At 35.7% G+C, this 11345-nt stretch overlaps 2 protein-coding genes across 2 annotated transcripts; both read left to right on the top strand.

The window, feature by feature from the left end:
• The first annotated feature begins 29 nt into the window (after positions 1-29).
• On the top strand, positions 30-4861 carry ppil1 (peptidylprolyl isomerase (cyclophilin)-like 1). Its single transcript, XM_074646038.1, has 4 exons — positions 30-250; positions 2519-2673; positions 4091-4159; positions 4574-4861. The coding sequence occupies exons 1-4, from the start codon at positions 195-197 to the stop codon at positions 4792-4794; spliced, it is 501 nt and encodes a 166-aa protein (XP_074502139.1). The 5' UTR covers positions 30-194; the 3' UTR covers positions 4795-4861.
• Positions 4862-6671: 1810 nt separating this feature from the next.
• Positions 6672-8170, top strand: LOC141776970 (peptidyl-prolyl cis-trans isomerase-like 1). Its single transcript, XM_074650869.1, has 3 exons — positions 6672-6695; positions 7363-7468; positions 7883-8170. Exons 1-3 carry the CDS (start codon positions 6672-6674, stop codon positions 8101-8103), a joined length of 351 nt encoding a protein of 116 aa, XP_074506970.1. The 3' UTR covers positions 8104-8170.
• The last annotated feature ends 3175 nt before the right edge of the window (positions 8171-11345 follow it).

The raw sequence follows: 11345 nt of genomic DNA, 5'->3' as shown, positions 1-11345 counted from the left end.
TCCAGTAGATCCAGTAGAGGGCGGTCCACTGTGGCTGACTTCCTGTCTCTACAGGCAGGAAACGAGCGGCAACCACAGAAGAAGGACTTCCCCTCTGAGATGAACTGAATGAATGTGCTGGGCAGCTAAATCACCTACCTTCTATTAGAACACGTGTGTTTAAAGACTACTGCAGGGTGCTGTTTGGAGTGATAATGTCGGGGATACCTGCAGACACGTGGCAGCCGCCCACAGTGGCTGTGGACACCACGTGAGTCGTTATTGAACCCGTAGATGATTACTCTGCTAAGCTAAGCTAAGCTAGCTCTGTAACGTGATGGAGCTAGCGGTGTGTGCTGTTAGGTTAACTTTGGAGATACTACAATGTCTTCCAGGGCTTTGGATACTCTTAAACACACTGTCAGAGTACTGCCTGTGCTGTTGAAAGACGCCAGATATATACAAATACTGACTAATGCATACAAATACTGACTAATACTTACAAATACTGACTACTACATACAAGACTGACTACTACATACAAGACTGACTAGTACATACAAGACTGACTAGTACATACTAATACTGACTAATGCATACAAATACTGACTAATACTTACAAATACTGACTACTACATACAAGACTGACTACTACATACAAGACTGACTAGTACATACAAGACTGACTAGTACATACTAATACTGACTAATGCATACAAATACTGACTAATGCATACTAATACTGACTACTACATACTAATACTGACTAGTACATACTAATACTGACTACTACATACAAGACTGACTAGTACATACAAGACTGACTAGTACATACTAATACTGACTAATGCATACTAATACTGACTAGTACATACAAGACTGACTAGTACATACAAATACTGACTAATGCATACTAATACTGACTAGTACATACAAGACTGACTAGTACATACAAATACTGACTAGTACATACTAATACTGACTAATGCATACTAATACTGACTAATGCATACTAATACTGACTAGTACATACAAGACTGACTAGTACATACAAATACTGACTAGTACATACTAATACTGACTAATGCATACTAATACTGACTAATGCATACTAATACTGACTAGTACATACAAGACTGACTAGTACATACAAATACTGACTAGTACATACTAATACTGACTAATGCATACTAATACTGACTAATGCATACTAATACTGACTAGTACATACAAGACTGACTAGTACATACAAATACTGACTAGTACATACTAATACTGACTAGTACATACAAGACTGACTAGTACATACAAGACTGACTAGTACATACAAGACTGACTAGTATATACAAATACTGACTAGTACATACTAATACTGACTAGTACATACAAGACTGACTAGTACATACAAATACTGACTAATGCATACTAATACTGACTAGTACATACAAGACTGACTAGTACATACAAATACTGACTAGTACATACTAATACTGACTAATGCATACTAATACTGACTAATGCATACTAATACTGACTAGTACATACAAGACTGACTAGTACATACAAATACTGACTAGTACATACTAATACTGACTAATGCATACTAATACTGACTAATGCATACTAATACTGACTAGTACATACAAGACTGACTAGTACATACTAATACTGACTAATGCATACTAATACTGACTAGTACATACAAGACTGACTAGTACATACAAATACTGACTAGTACATACTAATACTGACTAATGCATACTAATACTGACTAATGCATACTAATACTGACTAGTACATACAAGACTGACTAGTACATACAAATACTGACTAGTACATACAAATACTGACTAATGCATACTAATACTGACTAGTACATACAACACTGACTAGTACATACAAGACTGACTAGTACATACAAATACTGACTAGTACATACAAATACTGACTAATGCATACTAATACTGACTAGTACATACAAATACTGACTAGTACATACAAATACTGACTAATGCATACTAATACTGACCAATGCATACAAATACTGACTAGTACATACTAATACTGACTAATGCATACTAATACTGACTAATGCATACTAATACTGACTAATGCATACTAATACTGACTAGTACATACAAGACTGACTAGTACATACAAATACTGACTAGTACATACAAATACTGACTAGTACATACAAGACTGACTAGTACATACAAATACTGACTAGTACATACAAATACTGACTAATGCATACTAATACTGACTAGTACATACTAATACTGACTACTACATACAAATACTGACTAATGCATACTAATACTGACTAGTACATACAAATACTGACTAGTACATACAAATACTGACTAGTACATACTAATACTGACTACTACATACTAATACTGACAAATGCATACTAATACTGACAAATGCATACTAATACTGACAAATACATACAAATGCATACTAATACTGACAAATACATACAAATGCATACTAATACTGACAAATACATACTAATACTGAGCATGCTTTGCAGGATGGGGACGGTTGTGGTGGAGCTGTACTGGAGACATGCACCAAAAACCTGCAAGAACTTTGCAGAGCTGTCCAGAAGAGGCTACTACATCAACACAAAGTTTCACCGGATAATCAAAGACTTCATGGTGCAGGGAGGAGACCCCACAGGAACAGGTGGGTTCATCACATACACTATTATCCAGACAGGTGGATTCATCACATACACTATTATCCTAACAGGTGGGTTCATCACATACACTATTATCCAGACAGGTGGGTTCATCACATACACTATTATCCAGACAGGTGGGTTCATCACATACACTATTATCCAGACAGGTGGGTTCATCACATACACTATTATCCAGACAGGGGGGTTCATCACATACACTATTATCCAGACAGGGGGGTTCATCACATACACTATTATCCAGACAGGGGGATTCATCACATACACTATTATCCAGACAGGGGGGTTCATCACATACACTATTATCCAGACAGGGGGGTTCATCACATACACTATTATCCAGACAGGGGGGTTCATCACATACACTATTATCCAGACAGGGGGGTTCATCACATACACTATTATCCAGACAGGGGGGTTCATCACATACACTATTATCCAGACAGGGGGGTTCATCACATACACTATTATCCTGACAGGGGGGTTCATCACATACACTATTATCCAGACAGGTGGATTCATCACATACACTATTATCCAGACAGGGGGGTTCATCACATACACTATTATCCAGACAGGGGGGTTCATCACATACACTATTATCCTGACAGGGGGGTTCATCACACACACTATTATCCAGACAGGGGGGTTCATCACATACACTATTATCCAGACAGGGGGGTTCATCACATACACTATTATCCAAACAGGGGGGTGTCCACATACCTTTGTGTTCTTTTGATCTGTTTTTCATGGTTTGGGCTAATGGAAGCTTCCTGGAAAGGACTATTTGGCAATTTGGCTCTAGGGTTATAGGTCAAAGTGTTTAATTAGTATTGATAAATCTACAGGCAAACATTAAATTCAATATACAGTATATAGAGAATTATATTGAAACAATAAATGAAGATTGAATGTTTATTTGGGTTTAAATGGAGCAGTTCTTTCAAGGACTGTTTATAAACTAAGCTCAAAAACATGTATGAGAACTTTGTCTCTGATGTGCCTATAATTTGTACCAAATTACATAGTTCTTACAAGGAAATTATAAGAAAATGATGAGCCCCATAAAATGAAGCTTACTGGGAAATGTTATGCTACAGCACACAATGATATTTTAGAAAATTGCGTGGTTCCAGTTTTATAGTAACAGTTTGGGGACGAGACTTTCTTATTTTAAAGTGAAACTTTTAGGTGAAATATGCCCATTTTGAACCCTGTGTAGTGAGGATCATGCAACCACCACATGTTTTACACCACATGTAGTACATCATGCATTTGTTGGTCAACTGATCAATCACAATCACTTTGTAAACCTGTCATATTGAAACTCACAGTTCAGTGTCCATTGTTATTTATTATAGTTATTTTGTAGTTTACTGATATTTGTTTTTCTAACAGGTCGCGGTGGTGCCTCCATATTTGGTAAACAGTTTGAAGATGAACTGAGCCCAGAACTGAAATTCACAGGTAATCACAGTGGAAAAATCCCAATTGAGTACAAGGTGGAAGGAAAAGTTGGTAAATGAAGAAAAAGGCTCCTGCACCTTTTACAATAAATGTATTGGTATCTGTGTCAATACTGAGTCCTTAGTGTTTTGTTTTTTTTATGATTATTAAACTACATTAGTTTTAGCGAGGTGTACCTAATAAACTGGCAACTCAGTAGATATTCAAATACATTCATTAAAGTGAATGTACCAGATGTTTTGCAAAAGTTGTTTAGGTGTTGCCTCAAGAATTTCTTGATTTGAAATCTGATTGAAATGGACAAATTTAATGTTACAGATTCATAACCTTTAATATTTATCTGATACTCGAGGGACTTTTAACATCGAAAAGTCACAAAATTGTAATTCTCTCATTTCATTTGGTGTCCGACAGGTGCCGGTATTGTGGCGATGGCCAATGCAGGACCAGACACAAACGGCAGCCAGTTCTTCTTCACTCTGGGACCCACTCAGTGGTTGGATGGAAAGCACAGTATTTTTGGAAGAGTATGCCAGGGGATGGGAGTGCTGAACCGGATTGGGATGGTAGAGACGACCGGTCAAGATCGGCCAGCCGATGATATCAAAATCGTCAGAACTAATGTACCCAAATAAACAAAAACTGATTTTTTTTTTTAATACTGATTTTTTTAAATAAATAAATGTTTGTTAAAAGTTTCAATGTCATGTTTTTTAATTGTATGAGGCTATCCTAATATGGAAACTATCAATCCATGACAGTGTTGCACTCATACCGACTGAAAGGTAGAGATACAAATTCAAACCCAGCTACATACCACTATAAAGTAGAGCTACAACGATTAATTGATTAATTGAATTACAGAAACTTAATCAGCATTTCATTTTCAAGCAAAAAATGCCAAATATGTGATAGGTCAAGGTTAATAAATTTGAGAATTTGCTGCTTTTGCTGGACTTAACAGTAAACTGAATATATTTGCATTTTGTTGATTGGATTTAAAAAAAATATTTGAAAATGTTATATTGAATCCTGGGAGTTCAATGTTTTATAGACCAAATGATTATTAAGAGAAGAATCGGCACATTAATCGATAAAGAAAATAGTCATGGAACGAAGAGATTTAGATAAAAGAATTGGTTATTGTTTTGTATAATGCTTGAGGGGTTCTGTTAAAAATAATTCCAAAACATTTGGTTGTTAATCACATTGAAAGACACTAAAGTAAAGGCCCTTTCAGACAGAACGCGACATCCACTGCACTCTGAAACTCATTATTTCTAATAGTTTGTGCTGTGCCACGATGACTTTTTGCTGCGTAAAAATTAGGGGTGTAAGAAAATATCGATACACTTGAGTATCGCGTTAATATGTTTGGTGATACTGTATTGATTCTCAAAAGCACTGTATTGATTTTTACTTAATAGTTTGCATGCAAAGTGGTGTAAGGGCGCACAGCTAACGTTTCTTTAACTCAGATGTTCTTTACAGTTTTCCTATTTGATTTGAAAAATCGCATTGTATCGCCTTGCTGACAGTATCGCAATATATCAGGATATGTTGAATCGTAACCCCTGTATCATGATACGTATCGTATTGCCAGATTATTGTCAAAATGAACATAATACATTTTTATCATTATTTCTGTAGTCAAAGGAGAGTAAAAAAAATCCCACTTCTTTTAGTCCACTCACCTCAGTCACATGTATACAAAATGAAAATGAGCAAGCCATAAAAAAAAAAAAAAAAGGATAAAAAAATGAACAAGCCATATAGCCCCGGAAAGTATTTTATTATATAAATGCAAAGTCATGTATAAAGTCACAAGTTCTATATAGATATATAAAAAAAAACACATCAATATGGTAATCCAAAGAAATGCTATCCCTAAAAAAGTAAAAGTCATATTTAAGGCACTATAGGATTTGCATTATAAATTCAAGCAGCAAGTAGTTTAACACTTATTTTGACAGCCTGAGGAGGTATATTTATTTGGCTTAATATATGTTGTAAAGTATACACTGAATGTATGAAATATTAGACAAGTAAAAGCATCAATTTCTCTTAAATCAACATAAGTCACAAAGAAAATGTAGGTGATCAAATGAGATGAGTTTGAGTAAGTTATTTAAAAGCGGGCGCCTGGGTTAGCTCAGTTGGTAGAGCGGGCACCTATGTAACAAGGCTTGGTCCTGACCGCGGCGGCCCGGGTTCGAATCCGGCCTGTGGCCCTTTCCGCATCCACTCTCTCTCTATCCACTCTCAAGAAAATGGAAAATGCCCCCAAAAATATAACTTTAAAAAAAAAAAAGTTATTTAAAAGCCAGCGTATCTGCTTGGTATAGTTGCTTTTAGTTTAAGGTCACAATCAGAACAGTAGAAAGTAAACTTTGAGAGACTTGTGTCTGAGAAATGTCAGCACCACTGATAATGTTGACGTTATAGTGTCAGGAACTTTGGTGAGTTTCACAGATGGAATCACATGAATGCCTCAGTCTGTAATGATAAAAGAATGACTGCTGCTCAGGCCCGTCCAGTTAGAAAAACAGGACACTGAGGAGAACAAAGGGAAGAAGAGCCGCAGAGGTCACAGAGGTGAACACAACATCACAGTTACGTGTCTGACCTGAACAAAGCATTGACAGCGGGTTCAGTGGAGCCGGTCGTGTAGGGTAAGATCAACGGATCTGTGGAACTAAGCCAAGTCCACTGACTTGTTTAAACATGAAAAAGATTGCATGTTCATCTTTGAGGTGGGATTATTTTGCCACACACACTGATCCCAAAGTCAAGCATTAACTTACACGTTCAACTTTTTACAACTTTCTCCAAATAAATAAATACAAAAAAAAAATTCAGTTTAATGTAAAATAGTTTGACATTTACAGATATACGCCCCCAGTTTGGGGACGAGACTTTCTTATTTTAAAGTGAAACTTTTAGGTGAAATATGCCCATTTTGAACCCTGTGTAGTGAGGATCATGCAACCACCACATGTTTTAATTATGAGCCTTTTTATTATTTTAATTTTAATTTGTGGCCTTTCAACATTTCTGTTCTTCAAATTGAAATACATTTCATACCAAGTCTTACACCACATGTAGTACATCATGCATTTGTTGGTCAACTGATCAATCACAATCACTTTGTAAACCTGTCATATTTAAACTCACAGTTCAGTGTCCATTGTTATTTATTATAGTTATTTTGTAGTTTACTGATATTTGTTTTTCTAACAGGTCGCGGTGGTGCCTCCATATTTGGTAAACAGTTTGAAGATGAACTGAGCCCAGAACTGAAATTCACAGGTAATCACAGTGGAAAAATCCCAATTGAGTACAAGGTGGAAGGAAAAGTTGGTAAATGAAGAAAAAGGCTCCTGCACCTTTTACAATAAATGTATTGGTATCTGTGTCAATACTGAGTCCTTAGTGGGTTTTTTTTTTTATGATTATTAAACTACATTAGTTTTAGCGAGGTGTACCTAATAAACTGGCAACTCAGTAGATATTCAAATACATTCATTAAAGTGAATGTACCAGATGTTTTGCAAAAGTTGTTTAGGTGTTGCCTCAAGAATTTCTTGATTTGAAATCTGATTGAAATGGACAAATTTAATGTTACAGATTCATAACCTTTAATATTTATCTGATACTCGAGGGACTTTTAACATCGAAAAGTCACAAAATTGTAATTCTCTCATTTCATTTGGTGTCCGACAGGTGCCGGTATTGTGGCGATGGCCAATGCAGGACCAGACACAAACGGCAGCCAGTTCTTCTTCACTCTGGGACCCACTCAGTGGTTGGATGGAAAGCACAGTATTTTTGGAAGAGTATACCAGGGGATGGGAGTGCTGAACCGGATTGGGATGGTAGAGACGACCGGTCAAGATCGGCCAGCCGATGATATCAAAATCGTCAGAACTAATGTACCCAAATAAACAAAAACTGATTTTTTTTTTTAATACTGATTTTTTTAAATAAATAAATGTTTGTTAAAAGTTTCAATGTCATGTTTTTAATTGTATGAGGCTATCCTAATATGGAAACTATCAATCCATGACAGTGTTGCACTCATACCGACTGAAAGGTAGAGATACAAATTCAAACCCAGCTACATACCACTATAAAGTAGAGCTACAACGATTAATTGATTAATTGAATTACAGAAACTTAATCAGCATTTCATTTTCAAGCAAAAAATGCCAAATATGTGATAGGTCAAGGTTAATAAATTTGAGAATTTGCTGCTTTTGCTGGACTTAACAGTAAACTGAATATATTTGCATTTTGTTGATTGGATTTAAAAAAAATATTTGAAAATGTTATATTGAATCCTGGGAGTTCAATGTTTTATAGACCAAATGATTATTAAGAGAAGAATCGGCACATTAATCGATAAAGAAAATAGTCATGGAACGAAGAGATTTAGATAAAAGAATTGGTTATTGTTTTGTATAATGCTTGAGGGGTTCTGTTAAAAATAATTCCAAAACATTTGGTTGTTAATCACATTGAAAGACACTAAAGTAAAGGCCCTTTCAGACAGAACGCGACATCCACTGCACTCTGAAACTCATTATTTCTAATAGTTTGTGCTGTGCCACGATGACTTTTTGCTGCGTAAAAATTAGGGGTGTAAGAAAATATCGATACACTTGAGTATCACGTTAATATGTTTGGTTGTACTGTATTGATTCTCAAAAGCACTGTATTGATTTTTACTTAATAGTTTGCATGCAAAGTGGTGTAAGGGCGCACAGCTAACGTTTCTTTAACTCAGATGTTCTTTACAGTTTTCCTATTTGATTTGAAAAATCGCATTGTATCGCCTTGCTGACAGTATCGCAATATATCAGGATATGTTGAATCGTAACCCCTGTATCATGATACGTATCGTATTGCCAGATTATTGTCAAAATGAACATAATACATTTTTATCATTATTTCTGTAGTCAAAGGAGAGTAAAAAAAATCCCACTTTTTTAGTCCACTCACCTCAGTCACATGTATACAAAATGAAAATGAGCAAGCCATAAAAAAAAAAAAAAAAGGATAAAAAAATGAACAAGCCATATAGCCCCGGAAAGTATTTTATTATATAAATGCAAAGTCATGTATAAAGTCACAAGTTCTATATAGATGTATAAAAAAAAACACATCAATATGGTAATCCAAAGAAATGCTATCCCTAAAAAAGTAAAAGTCATATTTAAGGCACTATAGGATTTGCATTATAAATTCAAGCAGCAAGTAGTTTAACACTTATTTTGACAGCCTGAGGAGGTATATTTATTTGGCTTAATATATGTTGTAAAGTATACACTGAATGTATGAAATATTAGACAAGTAAAAGCATCAATTTCTCTTAAACCAACATAAGTCACAAAGAAAATGTAGGTGATCAAATGAGATGAGTTTGAGTAAGTTATTTAAAAGCCAGCGTATCTGCTTGGTATAGTTGCTTTTAGTTTAAGGTCACAATCAGAACAGTAGAAAGTAAACTTTGAGAGACTTGTGTCTGAGAAATGTCAGCACCACTGATAATGTTGACGTTATAGTGTCAGGACTTTGGTGAGTTTCACAGATGGAATCACATGAATGCCTCAGTCTGTAATGATAAAAGAATGACTGCTGCTCAGGCCCGTCCAGTTAGAAAAACAGGACACTGAGGAGAACAAAGGGAAGAAGAGCTGCAGAGGTCACAGAGGTGAACACCATATCACAGTTACGTGTCTGACCTGAACAAAGCATTGACAGCGGGTTCAGTGGAGCCGGTCGTGTAGGGTAAGATCAACGGATTTGTGGAACTAAGCCAAGTCCACTGACTTGTTTAAACATGAAAAAGATTGCATGTTCATCTTTGAGGTGGGATTATTTTGCCACACACACTGATCCCAAAGTCAAGCATTAACTTACACGTTCAACTTTTTACAACTTTCTCCAAATAAATAAATACAAAAAATAACTATTTTCTGTTTAATGTAAAATAGTTTGACATTTACAGATATACGCTTATTCGCTTTCTTGTTGAGAGGTGAGATGAGAAGATTGTCTCATGTCTCTTCCGCCAGGAGATGGTTAGCTTAGTTTAGCATTGAGACGAGAAGCAAATCCTCTAAATATCAGTAATTAACACATAATTACATGTTTGTTTAATCCATACAAAAAAATGTAAGCCTATGTTGGTTGCCTGGTAACCTCAAGGTATTTTTCCTCACTGTACTGAGTACAAATTCAAGGTATGTGTACTTTACTTGAATATTTCCATCTTAAGCTACTTTTACTTCTACTCCCCTACATCTCAGAGATAAATATTGTACCTTTTACTCCACTACATTTGTCTGACAGCTTTAGTTACTTTACAAATTACAGATTTTCATGCCCTTCCTGTCCAGTAAAAACAAGATATCTCCAGATGTGTTGATTTTGTGTCTTTTGAGTTTGTGATAAACTGAAAGATTAAATGTTCCTTTATGTGTTGAGACAATTCTCCTACTTCTCTAGCTGAATAAACTCTTTAAAAAGCCTCTTGGATTAGCTAAACAATGCATCGTCACAAAGCTGTAAGCAGGGCTGTTTTTCTAACCTCATGAAAAGGTGACTTTTTAGAGATACGTTGTTCTCACAGGACAGTGATTCTACAACCATATGATGATCTTATAGAATATGATGCATTCCTGAAGATTAAACTATAATTAAGGGATAATGTACAGTGAGCCGGTAATAGTTGTGAAAGAATCCCCGACAGTGAAGGGGATTCTTTCACAACAATTGCCCGCTAGCTGTACATTATCCCTTAATTATAGTAAGTTAGAAGTTATTACACGGCTACTTACTGAAGAAATCCATATTTTGACACAAAACGGTCTGACGTCAGAGCTTCGCCCATAGCAAAGGTCTGCTATACAGAAATTAAAGACTGCAGAACGCTGTGATTGACCAATCAGAATTGAGTATTCAACACAGCCGTGTAATAACAGTATATAAAGGAGTTCAAATTTGCACAAACTTAAACATCTACAGCAGTAAAATGCAACATACACATAATGTAGTGTCTGTTTTCAGGCTTTAAATAATCTAGCCAGTGACGGGAGACTTTGGCCAATCACAGGTCATTTCAGAGACAGTTCCTATTGGCTGTTCATTCAACGGAGGCAGCTGTCAGTCACTCACAAACTCT

This window comes from Sebastes fasciatus, chromosome 1 (assembly GCF_043250625.1).
Source record: "Sebastes fasciatus isolate fSebFas1 chromosome 1, fSebFas1.pri, whole genome shotgun sequence".
In the NCBI taxonomy this organism is placed as follows: domain Eukaryota; kingdom Metazoa; phylum Chordata; class Actinopteri; order Perciformes; family Sebastidae; genus Sebastes; species Sebastes fasciatus.
The sequence above is the reverse complement of the archived record's forward strand: the minus strand, read 5'-3'. Positions and strand labels throughout refer to the sequence as shown.

Bases quoted from the DNA above. Each gene is read 5' to 3' on its own strand.
- ppil1 (XM_074646038.1), top strand. From the start codon at position 195: ATGTCGGGGATACCTGCAGACACGTGGCAGCCGCCCACAGTGGCTGTG. The intron at 251-2,518 runs GTGAGTCGTTAT...CATGCTTTGCAG, and splicing joins ACAGTGGCTGTGGACACCAC to GATGGGGACGGTTGTGGTGG. The intron at 2,674-4,090 runs GTGGGTTCATCA...TTTTTCTAACAG, and splicing joins AGGAGACCCCACAGGAACAG to GTCGCGGTGGTGCCTCCATA.
- LOC141776970 (XM_074650869.1), top strand. From the start codon at position 6,672: ATGACTGCTGCTCAGGCCCGTCCA. The intron at 6,696-7,362 runs GTTAGAAAAACA...TATTTATTATAG, and splicing joins CTGCTGCTCAGGCCCGTCCA to TTATTTTGTAGTTTACTGAT. The intron at 7,469-7,882 runs GTAATCACAGTG...GGTGTCCGACAG, and splicing joins CCCAGAACTGAAATTCACAG to GTGCCGGTATTGTGGCGATG.